The sequence below is a fragment of the Miscanthus floridulus genome, chromosome 19, assembly GCF_019320115.1.
Source record: "Miscanthus floridulus cultivar M001 chromosome 19, ASM1932011v1, whole genome shotgun sequence".
Classification (NCBI taxonomy): domain Eukaryota; kingdom Viridiplantae; phylum Streptophyta; class Magnoliopsida; order Poales; family Poaceae; genus Miscanthus; species Miscanthus floridulus.
Genome location: NC_089598.1, coordinates 117,607,337 through 117,626,606, shown reverse-complemented (window position 1 = coordinate 117,626,606; position 19,270 = coordinate 117,607,337). Strand labels below are relative to the sequence as shown.

The 19,270-nt window shown below is 49.7% G+C and overlaps 3 protein-coding genes and 2 pseudogenes across 3 annotated transcripts; 1 reads left to right on the top strand and 4 right to left on the bottom strand.

Annotated features, from left to right (window-relative positions):
- Positions 1–216: 216 nt before the first annotated feature.
- LOC136526692 (uncharacterized) lies at positions 217–678 on the bottom strand. Its single transcript, XM_066519276.1, has one exon. The coding sequence runs from the start codon at positions 676–678 to the stop codon at positions 217–219; it is 462 nt and encodes a 153-aa protein (XP_066375373.1).
- Positions 679–681: 3 nt separating this feature from the next.
- On the bottom strand, positions 682–1,368 carry LOC136526690 (vegetative cell wall protein gp1-like). The gene has a single exon (XM_066519275.1). It carries the CDS (start codon positions 1,366–1,368, stop codon positions 682–684), a length of 687 nt encoding a protein of 228 aa, XP_066375372.1.
- A 499-nt stretch (positions 1,369–1,867) lies between these two features.
- LOC136526689 (UDP-glucuronate 4-epimerase 6-like) lies at positions 1,868–4,091 on the bottom strand (annotated as a pseudogene).
- Positions 4,092–6,298: 2,207 nt separating this feature from the next.
- On the top strand, positions 6,299–9,056 carry LOC136526688 (uncharacterized; annotated as a pseudogene).
- A 1,860-nt stretch (positions 9,057–10,916) lies between these two features.
- Positions 10,917–15,977, bottom strand: LOC136529825 (vacuolar-sorting receptor 6-like). Its single transcript, XM_066522886.1, has 12 exons — positions 15,289–15,977; positions 13,236–13,949; positions 13,021–13,109; positions 12,846–12,915; positions 12,680–12,763; positions 12,428–12,586; positions 12,243–12,325; positions 12,084–12,147; positions 11,838–11,966; positions 11,632–11,735; positions 11,412–11,518; positions 10,917–11,337 (listed from the first exon to the last, which is right to left on the bottom strand). The coding sequence occupies exons 1-12, from the start codon at positions 15,587–15,589 to the stop codon at positions 11,331–11,333; spliced, it is 1,911 nt and encodes a 636-aa protein (XP_066378983.1). The 5' UTR covers positions 15,590–15,977; the 3' UTR covers positions 10,917–11,330.
- Positions 15,978–19,270: the final 3,293 nt, after the last annotated feature.

Genomic DNA, 19,270 nt, shown 5'->3' with positions numbered 1-19,270 from the left:
ACTGTTCTGCCGACGTGAGGCGACAGTACTGACGCACGGGAGGGGTGCCCTGCCCGCCCGCGGGGCCAGCGCCTGGCTGAGCTAGAGCCCCCCTGCTAGTGGCGGGGCACGCGGGGGCAGGCCGGGATGAGGTGGAGGCCGGGCACCCCGCGGGGGTGGCGCCGTGGGCATGGCCGCCGCCCAACGCTCGAAAGCCCATGCCAAGTACATGGCCGTCTAGATGTCCTGGGGATCGCGCATCTCCACATCCACCCGAATGTACTCGGGAAGGCCCCCGACGAAGAGATCGGCCTTCTGTTTGGCCGAGACGCCACGTGCATGGCAGGACACCACCTGAAAGCGGTCGGCGAACTCCTGGACCATAGATTGGAACGGCAAGCGCCCCAACAACGCCAGCCGAGTACCGCGAACTGGCGGTCCGAAGCATTGGCGGCACAGCTCGACGAAGCGCTCCCAAGAAGGCATGCCCTCATCCTGCTCGAGGGCGTAGTACCAGGTTTGCGCCAGGCCCCGAAGGTGGTACGACGCAATCCACGTTCTGTCGGAGGCCGGCCATCGTTGGCCCCGGAAGAATTGCTCGCAGTGGTTGAGCCAATTCAGGGGGTCTTCCGAGCCGTCGTACGTTGCGAACTCGAGGCGATGCATCTTGGGCGGCAAGCGGTCGAGACCGCCCCCCATGGCCTACTGAGGGCGCTCATAGGGACCCTCCTGGTCGGCCCCAGGTGGCACGGCCGCGTAGGCCACCATGGAGGCGCTGGTGTCGTGGAGCAGCGGCCTGTCCACGCCGCCGTACAGGGTCCCTGCTGCATAGGGTCCCCCATGGGCGACCGTCGATGGAGCCTGAGGGATGGTGGACCGAGGCGGCGCTGAGGAGTATAGCGGCGCGGTCATGGAGTGGTGCGCCGCCGAGGATCCAAGGGCCCAAGCCAGAATTGGCGACGGCGAGTGCGGAAATTGCAGCATATGGATCGGGACCTGGGACACCGATGGCTGAACGGAAGTCGACGGCGACGGCATGGAGTCCGTAGGCATCCCGTAGGGGTAGGTGATTTGTGGCATCGAGACGGATGAGGGCAACGGCAGCGGCGGAGGAGGAGGATGTGACGGCTGCGGTGGTGGAACCACGTACTGGCCGCTCAGAAACGCCTTCATCATGTCCTGCAGCTCCTTCACGCCATGGCTGAGATTGACGATGGAGGTCGTCACCTCCTCGGGCGTTAACACCCGCCGCGGCGCGACGGTGGTCGGCAAGGATTGGGAGGGCGGCACCACCAGAACGCCCGCCGTAGCAGGGGGCGCGGTGGAGGCGGTCGGCACCGGCGGGATCGCCGGCGATGGCGCGGCGGAGGAGACAGCGGGGGTGTCCATGATCGACAAGGTCTCTGGTACCAAGCTGATAGGAATCGAGGTTCCTCCTCTGACCGAGCGTAGGTTGTAGCGGTGAGTGATCAGGGGTCGAGGCTTAAACCGCGATGGACCACGGCGGGGCGCCGTGATCTCGCGAAGGGAGAGGGCGGCGGCGCTACAGTACCGGGGCTACAGTGTCGCGGTACTGTTCACGGAAGAGAGAAGGCGGCTAGGGTTTCTCCCGGCTCCCTGAGGAAGCCGGAAACAATAATTGTTTCTGCTTAATTTCCTCAATAGAGTTTACAGGTATTTATATGTCTCTGAATAATAATAGAAAATAACTCTAATATTATGTAAAATATGATAAATATGGGCCTTGAGCCCCCTAACCCGCCGGCATCCTCTAGCCACTGCTGGGCCTTCGCCTGGAGTACTGGATGCCGGTCATAACACATACAAACACCCACTTGTGAATTGTGATTGGTTTCATAACATTTTGCACCAGCGTCAATTTCAGAAATCAGTCCCCACTAAAATTTGAACCCATTCTATAACTACGACAATGTAAATGTAGCAATACTTCAATATTTGGAAGTTCCAAGCATACCGGATATCAAGAATGGTTTCTTCTGATCCAAACACAGCCTCTTGATTGTCTTCCTTGCTTGAAAAGGCTGAAATAATATCAAAAGCAGAGTCCAAATCTTCACCCTGAGAAAATGGTACATGTGCACCATAAGAGTTTTGAAGCCTGACAGAAATAGACGCCTACATAAAAATGCAGTTGCCTGGGGGTTTGGGACTGGATCTATTCTCTGATGAAGACTATCCACCAAGTACTAACCAAATTTTAATCCTTCCCCAAAGAATTCAGTGTAACTATAATTACTTAATACGCTATTTGACCACAAAACGAAAAATTTCAAGCAGATTCCAGTACTTGGGGAACCCACTTGCCACATCAATTAAAAGAAGCACTTAAGATATCCTATCATTCTTTAAAGTCTGTAAGAATGTTAAATGGCCTTTTGAATATACCTCTAACAGTCTTCCCTCTTCCACGAGCTGTTCATACCTGAAAGCCACATGCACAAATTAATTAAGTAAAAAACAGACTCACCTATTCAAATTAGTATGAAAAAAAAATATGACATCAAACTTTGGATAATTGATCAGTAGGGCTAGTGAATGCACGACAATTCACTAACCACAGCACTACAAGTAAAACTGCAAGTTCAGAAGCATTAAGCAAATCATAGAGTAGGAAACAATGTTTATTAACCAAAAAACAGCAGATATTTGACATGTTCTCCCTACGCAACACACACCCTTCAAAATTTGTTCATGCCCAAATATAATAAAATGGATGCCTTTGACAAAATGCAACTGCAAATTAAACCCACCCAGAATCCATAACTTCACACCCAAATTCACAGCTTTATCAAACTGGGGCCATAAGCTCTCACTAAATCCTCCACACAGCACATGCATTTGCCACTAATTCCCAACATTTCGCGCCCATAGAGGGTTAGAGACACAAACACTCCCCTAGAACCCTATTGCACCTATCCTCCCCGAGAATTTGTAGTAACTCCACCACAGTCCACAGATTGGCACCCCAGCTGCCCAAATCTCCCAACAACTAGCCTCCCCATTAACCCTCACGCCTCAAACTCAACATCATTTCGTGTCGCATACCACAGCAATGCCGCAGCGAAATCGGCCTCAGCAACAATCACCACCACTACCACAGCCCAAAAAAGGATGCCAGAGCACGATGTGACAAGGGGATGGGAATCATTCGCTTACTGGGCCAGGTGGGACGGGGAGAGGACATTGGAGGGGCGGAGGCAGGAGCAGATCCAAGCAAGCACGATGTGCGCGATGGCCTCGCCGGCCTTCTTAATGGCCGCGTACAGCGACGCGGGGCGGTCCGTGCGGTGGTCCTTGGAGAAAGGCGCCTCGGTGTTGAGCTCGTACACCGACGATGATGACGCCCACACGACCTCCGGCTGCGGGTCAGCGTGCCTTGCTGCGGCCTCGAAGAGCGCAACGAGGCCCGCGACGTTGGAGGCCATGTACGCCTGCGGCGCCCGCATCGCGTGGAGCACACCCGCCTGGGCCGTGCAGTGCAGCACATGTGTGAACGGCACTGCGGACAGGAGCCACTACAGCAGCGCGGCGTCGTTGATGTCGGCGTCCAGCACCACCACGACGTGGGACGCCAGCAGACGCTACCGCGCGCGCTTCACGGACGGGTCGTAGTAGGCGTTGAAGTTGTCGAGGCCGAGCACGCCGTCACCGCGAGCGCGGAGCGCCAGCGAGCAGTGCGTGGCCACGAAGCCCGCGGCGCCCGTGACGAGCACGGACAGCGCTCCGTCCCGCCGCGGCTTTGCGCTGCGCCGCACCTCCCGCTCCCACGCTGCGCCCCACCCGTACGACGACGATGTCCCCGAGCCTAGCAGGCTCTGGTGCGAGTGCCGAGACCACGGCGAGGAGGAAGAGGAGGAGGAGCCGGAGCCGGACGCGGGCAACGCGGAGAGGCTGAAGGAGTGGGAGAGTAGGGACGGGTAGTGCACGGCGAAGAGCACGACGAGCGCAAGCGTGGCGAGCACGACGAGCGCGAGCGTGGCGAGCACGGTGGCGCGGAAGAGCAGGTGCGACGATGCCGACACGAGATGCTTGGCGCCCACTGCGCGCCGCAGCAGCAACGCCGCCTCCGCCTCCGCATGGGAGCCCGTCATTGCTGAGGCAATGATGCTGGGACGCTGCGCCGCCACGTCGCGCGCTCGGCCCGCGCCGCTGCGCCACCACGCCCGCTGTGTGCTCTCCCCGCGCCGTCGCGCCACCTCCGCGTGGGGCCCGCCCTAGGTGAGGACGCACGCCGACAGCGTGAGCGAGGCCTCGCCCGCGCTGGGGGGCTCCTGTGCCGGTGGCCGCTGCGCCGGACCCGCTGCCCGCACCAGAGCTCTTGCGCCGGTACTGAGAGTGAGGGAGGGAGTAGAGGAGCAAGCAGCTGTTGCCGCCTGCCATTTACACGAGAGAGAGAAAGAGGAAGGAGCACCATTTTATATGAGAGGACCATGGTGGAGCCTAGCTCTGCCGACGCCTCTGCATCCTCGGGCATGTAAAGTGCATTGTCCTTGCATGCATGGTCATTTAATTTTGCATCTACTTCATTGAATGCGTTCACATGTTTGATCTATCCACTGCCGAACGCATGGAGGAAGGCTGGTTGTGACGCGCTTCATCTGAGTCATGAAATTTCTATCTAATGCACCAACTAAATAGAATGTACGTAGACAACCTGGGAGGCCGCCGATTCGGCATGCCTTTATATCTAAATATTGAAAAAAAAAAACTAGCACTGCTTGCTGACACAAGCTTATTGAAGAACGGGTTGCTATTTTGTCAATAACTACATCATCCACTATCATAAGTCACTTTTCTTATATCTAGATATACGTTATGCCTAGATACACTATAAAAGCGAAACGAAGAGAATACCAGACATGTTCATAGTTGCAACAGGGCATACAACTTATTGCACAATGAACTAGATGACTTGTAGCTGAGCGGAACCAATAATTTTGATTGAGGGGGCCGTACAAATATGATGACACCAAAATGTGATAAATATATATATATATATATATATATATATATATATATATATATATAAGTGTATGTCTCAACAACTTTTTTAATGTTTTTAAATATGTCATTAGTATTTAAAAAGAAAAACCACAATATTATGATAAAAAACATGTGAATTGATGCATTGTTGTGTTGTAAATTGAAATAGTTATAGGGGTATTAAAAGTTTTTGCACTGTGTGTGGGGGGGGGGGGGGGGCTACTAGCCCCTGTTCCGCCACTAACTTGTACTGTAGCTCAAAGATTTATTCAGCCCTTGTTTAGTTCGCGAAATTTAGATTTTGGGGCTACTGTAGCACCTTCGTTTTTATTTGGTAAATAGTGTCCAAACATTGACTAATTAGGTTTAAAACGTTCGTCTCGCAATTTTCCACCAAACTGTGCAATTAGTTTTTCTTTTCGTCTACATTTAATGCTCCATGCACGGCCGCAAACATTCGATGTGATAGGTACTGTAGCAACTTTTTGAATTTTGAGGTGGAACTAAACAAGGGCTCAATGACACGTCCATTCCAATTCATCTTGGGATTGGGATATGCATCGTGATGTGTTGTACATGTGTGAATGTACTCCTCTAACTTGTATGGACACATGTCATCTTTTGGATTGAACTTTGAACCATCTCTAGACACGTTGGACACATGTTATCATTTTTGGATTGGACTACGCATCATCTCTGGATACGTTGACCTAATTCGAATAGGCACGAGAGAGAGCGAAGGGCCCACTAAACGTCGCTTGTCTGAGTTTCGTACTGTGTAATCGAAAAAAACTAAAGACCCCTTAATTTAATTTTAAGGATAGATAGATATAAATTTAGATTTATAGATTGATTATATATATATACACTATCCAATAGACCAATTGTCATAAGCATAAGCTATCATGGGAAATGGTAGTCCTTAGAGGCATGTGCTCCACCTCCATACACCTTTAGATGTGTATGGGGATGTGTGCACTGTAGGAGAGCGATATGTTGTCTCTCTCTCCTACAGTACACACATCTAATGGTGCATTGGGCATTTGGGTGGGAGCACGTGCCTCTGGGGGCAAAAAAAAAAAAAAAAAAAAAAAAATCCCTTCCAGCCATCAACTGAACTACATAACAAGTGACATTATTAAACTCCGTCTCCTAAGCTGAATATAGCCCCAACGCAAGCTCTAGAGGCCTTTGATTTGCATCCTCCGCAAACACTGGGTTAGAGATACATAACAAGCGGCATTGTTAAGCAATAATGCAGCTGCACTCCGTCATTATCTTGATCTGTGTCCGGTTGTAGATATAGGTGACACAGATGAGACTATCATTAGTGACGGTGACGGTGACGGTCGGGCAGAAGAACTCCATGGACGCATTATCCTCTGGTGTGATGACCTCTCCTCAAGGAGTCCCATCATCGTTGTAGACTGGAAGCTCGAGCTGCTCTTGGAGTGAGCGTTACAAACTATTGAGACAACTTTGGTCCTCTAGCCAGGTTTAAAGGTGATTTTCTATTTTCTAAAAAAAATAAAAAAAAACTTGGTTTGATATCCAAAAATTCGTATCTTAAATCTGGAAAATATGAAACTCATATAGTTTTGTTTAAATGATGTATATTGTTAATTTTATATTTAGAGTTTTTGGAACTTGTTTATATTTCTATTCATGTTGCTTTACTGTTCATAGACGTACTCATTATTTATTTTAGAAAAGGTCTAAGTATATCTAAATAGAGCACAAACATATAGATAACGTTTTTAGAAGTAATCTGGAACTAGTTTCATATTTTTATTATTTATAAAATAAATTAGTTACGAATTTTTAGATATCATATTAGATTTCTATTATTTTTAGAAAAATAGAAAATCACTTTAAAATCAGCCTCAGGAACAAAATTGTTTGATTTTGAGAAAAATCCGCACGCTCCCGGGAGGCCCATTTCCGACGACGACGGCACGGATCCCTCCTTCGCCACAGCATCAGTCAGCCGCGGCCGCGGGAGCCTGTGGTGCTCTCCTCCCCACCATCCCGTCCTTCGCTGTGTTCTCTGGCGTCGTTCGTGGCCGCGGATCCCCAATGCCCGCCGCCACCCCCTGAGGACGCCCCCAAGCAGCCGACCTTCACCCAGCGCTTCGACAACGGCACAACGCTCCTCAGCGCCCCGTTCGGAGCCACCGAGCCTCGATGCCTCTTCCGCCGCCGCGCCGCTGCCCTGCACGCTCCAGTTCTCCGGCGCAGGCCACGGGATCCCCGGACGCAGCAACTGGCGGCCGATAAGCCTCCGGAGGAGTACTGGTCATCCGGCGTTGCGAGGCAGCAAAGCAGGCTGCCGCCCAGCCGGCCTCGCCTCCGGGCGCGCAGCAATCGAAGTTATTTCCGCAGGAAGCCTTGAAATAGGCGAATGAACTCCTGGGCGGCGGGGACCACAGCGCCGAAGATGGCGGAGGACATGGTGGCGGGGCCGCGGCCGTGTCAGTGGGCGCGGGTGCGGGGGCGGGCGCGGGCGTGGCGACTGCCGGTCTGTTGATGTGGAAGACCGGCAAGCGATCTACTTGGTGGAGGGACAAAACCAATGGCAACAGGGGTTAGAGCAGCAGCTTGGCGTGGATATTATGAAAATTCAGGAGGAAGGGTTCATGGCGGCGGCAGATAATGCACTGCCATATCCAATGCCTACCTCGAGGCTTATCAGTTGTCACACAACCAAAATGGTGCGTGCAGAACCTTTTTGGATTTTGTAAAGTTCTCCAATCTGAATGTGCCTGTAAGGTTCCTGATAGTTTTTGTTTCTCTGGTTTTGTGTATGCAGATCGAGTTTGTGCTAGAGTACCATGTGAATTTTGGTAATCCTGATATTGATGAGAAACCACTAATGTCATTGGAGGAGATGCTTCAGAAGGCAATTTCTTCAATTGACCTTGCACAGTTTATGTTTACCCTCGAAAATGTTTGTGCTCGTATTCACTGTTTTTATTGTCACTTAAATTAGGGATGCATTAGAAAATTCCAGGCCATCATACCAGTGTTAAATGAAGCCATTTTTGTACAGTTACAAATTTCAATACAAAATGGGTCAATGGTTGGTTGGTAATATTAGATGATCATTACCTGCTATTGCCTATAGGCTTGAGAACAGATAGAACATGTGAACAACATAGGTTGCAATCACGATATTACTCTTGTTTACAAATGTCTACAATTTTGTTGCCCATCTAGTGTTTGCGACCATAACTCTGCTGACTACTATGCATAAAATTTATCCAGATTGGCTTCTTATATTTATCACATCTACTATACTACAGGCGCTTGAAATCGAGATCAATTTCAGGTGTTGCTCTCCACGTGCCGCCGCTGGGTTCGGATTCAGGCGTTTGGGGTTGGCTGGTGCCTATAGAAAGGGGTTTGGGGGAGGAGGCGGTACAGGGGCAGTATGGCGTGGCAGCGGGGCTGCCACTGGCTGCAGGTGGAGGAGGATGGTGGTTGGGCCAGGTAAGGGTGGGGGAGGAATGAAGATGGCCCGCCGATGCCGGGTTAGCACAGCAGGGAGTAGTAGGTCCAGACATGGAGTTTGGGAGCCCACCGATGCCGGGTTAGCACGTGGGAGGCAGGGACAAGGGTCGCAACCACATGCATCAGAAGAAGATGATGCAGGTTGAAGATGACACAATAGCCGCACGATGAAGATCCAATGGCTCTGGTTCATGGCCTGAGAGAGAAAAAAAATCAGGAACCTAGCGTATAGCAATTCCATTTCTTTAGGTATATTAGTAGATTTTTATTCAGATATACTGACATAACTTTACACATCAGAAGCTCGTATACAGATCCTCTTTATTAGATGCCTTGTTCTATATTTCAAATTTTATACTGCGCTTATGGAAGTCCTTGCAACATCTCGTTACATTTTGTGTCAGTTCATGCATACATTAATGGTTGTATTCAGCCTGCTGGTAATACAAGATTTTTTGTGGGGAGTATTTTAACTGGCTCATGTAATCTACTGTGTCACTATCAGGAAGTTGTGAAAGATGAATCACTTGAGCACCCCATATGAAGGTGCTCATAGATGTACCGTGGACCTGATGTTGTGACTGCAAAACAACAAGAAGAGGAGCTACAAAGAGTTGCTAACACTTTTCTAGAAAGCATCCCTTCTTCAGTAAAGCGGTTTACTGACAAAACTCTATTATATCTTAAGGTTTCCCTTCTTGTGACAACTTGCGTTCTGAACATTCCTTTTAGTACCAGTGGATCAATTTGATATGTTTGCATTTTGAGTCATTCAACTTCTGATCCTGAGTCACTGAGTAACATGAGTTGCGTTTAACATTAAAATCATATGACATTATGATGACAACCTGTTGTGGCTTAGGGACCGAAGACTGTAGGAGTGGAAGGTGCGGGGCCTCGGCTTGAAGCCTCGACGATGAACTGGCGGCGCCGTGCTCGGCGCCTGGCTGAAGACTTGCGGCAAGAGGTGGACCGTGAACACTAACGCCCAGGAACCAAGGTGAGATAAACTCAACCCTAGGCTGCTCTTTATTGATCTATAGAGTTTGATACATATAGGACTCAACCTAACCAACTATCCCTATCTTTTAGGACTCTTTAATCTCAACTAACCAACCCCTAATGACTATGAATCCCAACTAACCCAACCCTGTGCGCATCCTGGTGATCCCCCCCAGCTCAGCACACGGTTGAGTCTAGCCACTACGGCGTCTATATACTTTGCCGCACATAACATCACTCCCCCCCTCGGCGAACAGCTTGTCCTCAAGCTGAAAGGTGGGGAATTCGGCGCGGAAATCCTCGAGCGGTTCCCATGTTGCTTCAGCTTGCGTAAGACCTGCCCACTTGATGAGCACATGCCAGACCCCGCAACGCAGCTGTGCACGCAAGACCTGCTCTGGCTGGAGCAGTCGACGTCCCTGGTGAAGTGGAGGCAGTAGCCAGATTTCTTTAAAAATTTGAGACACCATCTGTTGACATATCAAACTTAAAGTTCAACTGCAATAAACCATTAGCTTTGCTTTGTGTTTAGTTTTAACATAATATCTCAAATGTTTTCCCTGTTTGTGTAACATCCATATTCATTAATCTGGTGTAGTGATCTTTTATACCCTAGTTATGGAACATATCTTGTGTAGATAGATACATTCAATTGATAATGCAAGAGATGTTCTGTTCTGCTGCCATCTAGTTGCTTCCTACTGATTACTACTCTCTTTTTCTTCTTCCTTCCACAATATAGCATTACTGATGTCACAAAATTATGATTGTTTTTTTTTTAATTCTGTCCTTATTTCAGTTTGTTGCAGAACAATCCTGGCTGGGATTTTGTCAAGAAATGGCAATTCATCGACAAGTTTACTCGCATATTTTCAGAGCAATTCAGGTAGAAAGGCCTCTTATACTCTGTTATTGTAACCATCTTATTTATCCCCCAAGGAGATTTCAAGGAGGTTCTTTGTTTCGAGAGAAGATGTGCGATGTCCATATCTAACCCATGCAATGTTTTTTCTCCTTTGCTGGGATATTAGTTTGACTTGACAAATAAAATTGTTGACAAACATGGTTATTTCTTTTGCGAGATTTCTCTCGCTGTCAATTTGGTTCTGAGAACCGTAAACATTGCCACCATTCTGTTACATCATACGAAACTCATGTTCCTTACTCGGGCTTACTGAACTGCTTATCAAATTCTGTTTTCTTGGGAATGAAAATCTGTTAAGAGCTAATCAATTTTTTTCTTGTGTATGAGTTTACACTTTACAGTTTGAATCGACCATGTTTAATATATTTTCTTGTGCTATGGGCCACATCCCCATTTCTGGACCAGTTATTTTCTGCAGTCACTTTGCAATTCTGCAGTCACATTCCCACACATTATTTTTTCATGCAGCGCACAGCTCTGGGAGTGGAAGCAAGAATACCAGAATCATAAGGTGAAACTCCCACACATACCAATATGGCAGTATCAAATTGTCCGTACGGTTTGTCTACTGTACAATGTACATGTATAGCAGCTCGTATATGCCTTCTCTAATTGCTGTGTGTGTACTTTACACGGCTCTTGATCCCCAGGACTACAAGAGAGCCGAAATGCCTACCTGTCTAAACTCTCTAGAGCTCAAATCTCTGCTCGGTACAAACCGTCCCCTTTTTTCTACACTATACAAAAGTGAAGCAAATATCGTCGAAATCACAGTAGATTATCTGTTGAATATATGGCTGAAATCATGTGTGCAGCTTGATGCCTGGCAGCAACTCCTCGCTGGAGGAAACCTAAGGTTTACCGGCCAAGCTCTCCAAGCAAACGTCACAGAGAAGTCGGGCCAGCCCTTTCAGTGCCTGAAATGCATCTGGGCGTCAGAATCCAGGGCCATTCGTTCGTCCTGAACTTGGCTGCAAGTGAAGTTAGTTACCTCAGAGCTTCCGAGTCGTGCTGCCGTAGAGGCTGGTTCTCGTTGTTCTGGCTGTCCAGCGGCATGTACTGGGACATGATGGACATGATCTCCGAGTCCATGTACGACTGCAACACGACGGCAAAGAGTTTTCAGTTGATCGAGTTGCCATCTGCTCAAACGCTTCTGCATTCTACGGCGTTCACCGCTGAACCATGTATCCTTTTTCAGATGGACTTACCCTGAGCCTGTACTTGTAGAAGACGTAGCCGGCGACCCCTATGCCTACCACGCACGCCACGGCCGCGATGGTGATGAACCAGCCGAGCTTCGACATGTTGTTAGCTGTGTGACAGGTCCAGAGGAAGTTCGTCGTCACCGTCAGATGGCAGATGCATAGCTGGTGTGAATGTCGATCACTGTCGTTGGCATATGTATCTCACTCACCTATGCAGACGTCCTCGCCGCGGATGTAGAGCTGGTTGCCCTTGCACTTGCACTCATAGTTACCCCACGTGTTCTTGCACTGGCAGTCCGGGCATGTGCACGCCAGCTTCTCCCTGCACTCGTCCAGGTCTGGAGGACGACATGGATCGGAACATCTCGATTAGTTCAGTGATTCTGCCCGTCCTGCTGCTAGTGCTAAGCCGTCAATGGTTAAGGATCGGGCGAAAGGACGTGCAGAGAGTTTACCTTCACATTTGTGGCCATCGCCATGGAACCCCGACGGGCACCGGCACCCGGTCAGCGCGGTCTCCTGCGATGATCACCGGCGAGCACGCGGTTAGCGACGGCCGTCACCGGAGAAGATCATGCGAGCAAATGGAGGTGGGCTGTGTTACTGTTACATACCGTGCAGGCAGAGAAGGTCTGTTGCCCTCTCGTCTCCGACCAGCACCCACCGTTGTTCAGAGCGCACCTGCCCGGCCCAATAGCTGAAGCACAAACACACAGCGCAGCCAGATGAGGCACACGGCGCAGCGGCATGGCATAAGAGCTTGTTCGGTGCCGTGTTCAGACGAAGAAGACCCTCTTACGTTTGCAGTCAGTGTAGCCGTCGCCCTCGTAGCGGACGCCGTTCACCACAGGGCACTCGCACACCCGGCCCCGGTACGTGTCCTGGCAGGCGGTCACGTTGGTGGCCTCGTCGCGCCAGCACCCGCCGTTCCTGTGCAGGCACTCGTTCGTCTCGATATCTGAAGAGAGGGAGAGAGAAAGGTTGTTCAGATTTCACAGGAACAGCTATTGTGCAAACAGCACTTGGGGCATCAGAAGTGGCCTGTATATACCATGGCTGAGGCAGACGCGGGGCTCGGTCCCCTCCTTGAAGCCGGCGCACACGGCCCTGAGCACTGCCGTCCGCTCCAGTTTCCCTGCACATCACAATTCGTGTAAGTGGTTCATCACAGTTCACATCGAAGCAAGACAAGCATACTCGTATGCAGCAGCACCAACCTCTGTACTGGACATTGTTGATGACCAGGGTGGGCAAGATGGTGACATCGCCTCGAGACCCGCTACCGATCTGGAACGACATTGCAGCATCGTGACCAGGTTCTGTCAGATCCAGACCTGAAGATAGATATAGATTCAGAGTGCTAGGAAAGGAAGATCGTCGTGACTGACGAACCTGGTCTTCCTGCTCCTTGGACAGGACGGCGTTGTCGGCGTCGGCCTCGGGGTCGCCCATGCACTCCAGCACCTTCTTGAGATCCAAACCTGGTTCCGTTCCACAAAGCCCGCACGCACGATCAAGAAAAGCACACCGAGATCATAGCCATCCATGGAGTATATATGCCAGTGCCATGGGTGAGGTATGAGGCACCGGTAGGCAAGGTAACTGACCGAGCGCGGTGACGACGTCCTCAGCGCAGGTCTTGGTGTACTTCTTCTCCTTCATGGAGCACCGGATCTTGTAGTCCATGACGTAGTCCCACCACGCCCAGGGCCGGCCGGTGTCGTTGGCGACGCGGTGCACGCAGAGCTGCCTTAGGTTCTCCACCACCACGTCTTTCCCCTCGTAGCCCGCGCCGAAGTCCCCCTCCGGGTCCGGCGCGCAGTACCTGCCGTGGTTGATGCACTGCGACCGGCACTGCTGCGTCAGCCGGAACGCCTCGGGGCAGTACCAGGTGATGTAGTGCGGCGTGAAGCGCGCGTACCCCCCGCGCTCCAGGAGCTGCGCGTGGCCGCGGAACCCGCGCACGAACGCCATCTGCTCGTCGCACCGGGGGCCGCACTCGTCGTTGCTGTTGGTCCACAGCTCGTACTCCACGCGCTCGTCCGGGTGCGGCATTGACTCCCGCCAGTCCAGCTTCACGATCACCTCCTCGCCCGCGCCGTCGTTGCCGGAGGCCACCTTCTGCGCCATCTTCTTCAGGGACTCGCCGAACGCGCGGTTCACCAGCGCCGACGGGATGTTGATCTTGTCGACGTACTCCGTGCCCGCCGACGCCTCGGGGCTGTCCATCGTCAGCAGCTGCTCGTCCACGCTGTCCGCGATCAGCACCGCCGCCGCGCCCGCGCGCTGCGCGTTCCACGCCTTGAGCGCGAAGTAGCAGTCTGCATCAGGCGGCAGCCAGGTGGACGTGCATCAGTTCACCGGTGAACGGCCGGTGAATTGGATATGGGGACCAATTCACCAATGAACGGCAACATTGTTTAAAAAAAAAACGAACGGCAACATTTTTTACTACAAATAAAAATGTTAGTGAACAGTTGATGCAGCTCCGAGTGCCACAATAGCTGGGCATTTGACTGAAGCTTCAGCTTTGGGAACGCTTTGCTTTGAAAGCAAGGGTGAAGCAGATTGGTCTCTGATTGAAAGAAGCTCCAGCCTTTGGCGCCGACGCCAACTGCTGGTTGGTGCGGTGGTGGTGGAGGAGTAGTCGGATCAGGTGTGTGGCGGTCGTGGGATCAAGTGAGATGTGAGTTAACAATAATCAACAGGGCCAACTACTTTTGCCTCTATGTAATCAGTAATCAGAAATTTGAATGTTTGAAAATGTAAATGATGATATAAACTGGGATGGGCCCTGAAGGCCTAGATCAATGAAAAACTAATCAGGTGGGGAGTCTTTCCCCCCGTTGACACTCTAACAAAAAAACAATAATCAACAGGAAGTGAGAGCAAGATGACTTCAATAATACTCCACTGGCCACTCTGAGCTAAGGGTTCTTTTCTGATGAATTGGTCATTGTTGCTAGCAGGTTCATGGTAAGGTGGTATGTATCAGCATGTGCAAAACTCCAAAAAAAAAGATAAGCAAAAACCAGTATGTGAGAATTGAACTACTAAGTACTGTTTAGTAGGGAGTGGGATTCCATCTATTCGGAAGGGGGGGGGGGGGGGGGGGGGGGGGGGGTGCGGGCAAAAAAAAAAAGGAGCAGCAAGAGCTGAATCAACTGTTTGCTGTGATATAATATGGCCCCTGCTTGCTGACTGAATTATAAAGCACTAAGAAATCTATGTGACACCTTAGTTGGAGATCAATCGGCATCAAATGATTAATATATTACATCACTTAGATGCCATGTCCACCCCTGATGTTATTCACTGACCAACCATTCTGTTCTACCTTAATAATCACTGTCTAAACAATGCTTTCCGACAGAGTGTTAACATAACAAAATAGGGAGTACTGACATCAGTATGATATTGACAGGGATAATAAGTAAGCAAGAAAACTCGTTTTCAACCCCTCAAAATATATAAAACAAAACTTTCGTTCCAAAAAGAAAAGAACAAAGCTGTGCTTCAAACCACCACGACTAAAAAATTTCTGAATATTTTTGTTTGATGTAACTCAGTTTCAGAGCTAAACATAAGATGTGTTCATTCAGTTAATGAATGACAGAAATTTAAGATTTTTGAAGAGAAAGAAGAAGCGGCGGTGCGTACCTCCACGGTCAAGCAGGAGGATGACCGGGCGGCGGGACTTGGCCTTGAACTTGGCATCGAACTCGTCGCACCCCGTGGCCTTCTTGTCCGGGTAGATGACGACGCCGGTGAGCGTGCCGCCGTAATCGGGCACGCCGAAGTTGCCGATGGCCGCGTCGTGGTGGCCCCGGATGTGCTCCGGCGCGAGCACCCGCACGCTGCTCTTCTCCACCACGAACCGCCCGCGCACGGCCACCATCAGCAGCTGCACCGCCACAGCCACAAGGCCGCCGGCGAGCCACGGCGCGCGCCTCGCCGCCATTTCCGACCGATCAACTGATGACCGTCCGATCAGCCGCCGGTCTCCCTCTCCCCGGCAGCGAGAGGAGGGAAGAAGAAGAAGAAGACTTGAAGCAAGGAGGAGGATCAGAGGGCAATGAGTCGCGCCGTCTGGTCGCAACTAGCCACGCAAAGACAGGGGTAGGTGGTTGCGAGAGGGGGAGAGAAATATATTGCAACTGATCGGTGCAGGTGCGCAAGAGGAGAGAGACGAAGAGGAGACTTGGAGTTGGGACGGCGGGATGACGAGGGAGGAGGTTGCTTGAATCGTACAGAATGGTGTTTGGTCCGGGGCATTGGTGTCCAACATGTGACGTACAAGAGAAGGTGACAGGGAGAGGAGGATGAGGAGGAGGAAGAGGAAGGTGACTGTGAGAGGGAGCAGCCAACTGCTAGCGGGTGTGAGGCCATACAGATTACAGAGACTACTTCAAAGTAGGAGCTGACAGTGACATTTTTTTCTGGGAAACATGAGGTGGTGGTGGAAGAAGAGATCGAAACGAATCGAGTGTGAGAAAGAATCTCAAAAGGGGAGGAGAGTGAGAGGTAGAGGCTGTGGCTTGGAGTCTCTTGGACACTTTTGGCCGTGATATTTTTTTTCCTTTTTCCCTTTTGTTTTGAGAATTGAGAGCAGCACCCATTTTTCTCGTGGTATGAGAATGACAAAATCATCACCAAGCATATCGCTATTGAGAGATACGTCACTTGCCACTTAAAATAATAAAGAAAAAAGCCAAAATTATTTCCTTCAAATTTACCTTATGTCCAGATAACCTCTTAAACTAACATTTGATTCAATTTACTCTCTAACTATTTCAGTTGGATCAATTTACACCTTAAAAAGATTTTCCTTTTTTGTTTCTCTATGTGCAAATTGTGTTTTAGTTTCAAATTTTTGTGAGGTGGTAGTGGACATCATATTTTATGTTAGAAAGATACATTATGAATTTTCTATCATCATGTTTTTGCACAATATTGTATCTCTAGTGTTATTTATTATTAAAGTTCATAAGCTATCAAAATACTGGCAGAAAATAATGTATATTTTTCTAATATAACTCATGGTGTCCCCTACCACCTCATAAAATTTGATATTAAAACTCAACTTATACGTGAAGAAACAAAAATAATAAATCATGTTAATGGGGTACATCGGACCAGCTCAAATAGTTAGGGGAGTAAATAAAACCGAATATTAGTTTAGGGGTTTATCTGGACCAATGTCAAACTTGAGGGGAGTAAATCGGACCTTTTACAATAAAAAAAACTAAAACTAAAAGAGCCATAGTAAAACAGAGACTTGAACCTATATAGGTAGACTAGTTGAATTTCCCGCATGTTGCTGCGGGAATTTAAGTTTATAGTTTAGATGACGGTTTAAGGATCATGTTGGAAAAAAGGATTCCCACTAGATTGGAGGTGTGGAGCCTTTGCCCAGGCGGGGGCTTCGGGCGAAGGTGGCTGCTCTGGTGGGTTCAAGCACAATTAGGGTTTCATAAATGTATTCACTAACCTCCTTTACATAGGGCTTGACTTCTTCTTTTATAGGACACTATTCACTGGGGTACTACTTTACATATATGCCCTTTGACAGCTAAGGTATATTCTCATGAATATCATAGTACAAGCATAGTCTGCCCGGGGGCAATTTTGGTTTCCTCTGTTTCCACCGCCTTTTGTTACCTGGGCATTAGCCGCAGGCCGATTAGCGGCATGCTAGCGCCAGAATGCTTCATCCTTGAATATGTGGAGGCTCCCTTGTGCCGGTCAGAACCTCCGCTCTGAATGCCTCTGGCTTTGCCTTGCAGCCCGCTTGAGCGGACCGGACCTTCACCCTCATCGCTCAGCCTTCGCGCCATTCTCGGTTGTGGACCGCCGTTTTCGAGGGCCTTCGCCGTCGCTTCTGTGTCTTCGCCTAGTCGGAGGGTGTTGGCGAAGGCTCGTCCCTGAAGGCCCTGCAAATCGCATATCTCATAACTTTGTTAGTTCCTTTGGTTATAGTTTGGCCAGACTCGTGGCTCTCGTGGCTCTGATATCTGTGTCCCAATAGATCAATGGAGAAAGATGTGAATAAGATATTCTTAATGATATATGAAGTCATCAACAATTTAATTTATGAATGATGAATGATAGATGACGAAATTCATTCTAATGGACATACTACTCCGTCCCTAAATAACTGACGTTTTCGCTTCCCGACGAAAACAACTTTAACTAAATATATATAAAAAAATATTAATATTTATGGTACAAAATTAATATCATTAGATAGATCCTTGAATCTATTTTTAGGATAAGGTACAAAATTAATATCATTAGATAGATCATTGAATCTATTTTTAGAATAAATTTATTTGGAGATACAAATATTGCACGTATTTTTTAAAAATCCAGTCAAACTTACAACATAGAAAAAAAACGACAGTTATTTAGGGACGGAGGGAGTATGTATAATCTGTTAGCTTTGGGATAACGGTGGATTTATTAGTAACAAAAAAGAAAAAAAGGATACTCTCCATCTCATAATACTTGATGTCGGGTATCAGTATTAGGGATACCTCGAAGAAGAAAATTGATGGCCGCGAACGCTAACTCGCCTGGATAGTCAAGAGCGTATTTTGGTCTCGCCCGACCTCGAAGGTACGGGCTCTGTCTCGCCCGACCCCGAGGGTGTCCGTCACGCCCAACCCTGAGGGAGCGGGCTCTGTGTCGCCCGACCCCGAGGGCGCGGGCTCCGTCACGTCTGACCCTGAGGGAGCAGGCTCCGTGTCGTCCGATCCCGAGGGCGCGGGCTCCATCAAGCCTGACCCCGACGCGGGCTCGGTCTCGCCCGATTCTGAGGGCACGGGCTCCGTCTTGCTAGACCCCTCGAGCACGAGCTTCGTCACATCTGGCCCCGACGGTGTGGGCTCCGTCTCACCTGACCCCTCGAAGGGAGATTCCGCCTCACCCGACTGGGGTCCATACCGCCTCCAACCACTACGGGTCTAAGTGTATGAACCCAGGGTCAAACTTTCGATACCAGAAAGAGAGTAGGCGCGTCTTGACGTGACCCGCGGCCACGACGGGCCATACCTGAGGACCCACGTCACCACCAGTGTCGGGCGTGCCAGCGTTATGCTACCTAATCCCCGTACGACTTCCGACGCGGGTATCTGGTAACCATGCCGTCCGCCGAGACGGAATGAAGCGCCACAACCGGCTGACGACGCCCGCGTATAGCGCCAGTGACGAATAGGGTCGCGACGTGGAGTTGTCCCCGTCATCATCTACAGGACCGGCTGAAGGGTCGAGATGGCGACTAGAGGGGGGTGAATAGTCTTTTCTAAAACGTAATCGCGTCGGCTAACCGATACAAATGCAGAATTAAAACTATCGGTCTAGCCAAGACTATACCCCACTATATATGTTCACTAGCACCTTGCAAAGATAACAATCAAGCAACAAAGGTGCCGGGCTAGCTAGAGCTCACCTAACCAATTCTAGAAGCAAGGTCACACAAACCTATGCCGCTAGTACTTTAAGCAACAAGGGAGCTCCTACACATGCTAGTAAGCAAAAGCACAAAGCCAACTAAGCTCACTAGCAATGCTCAATAACAAGGCAACCAATGCCTAATTAGAGAGCGCAAATACTTAGCTACACAAACTAAGCAATGTGACTA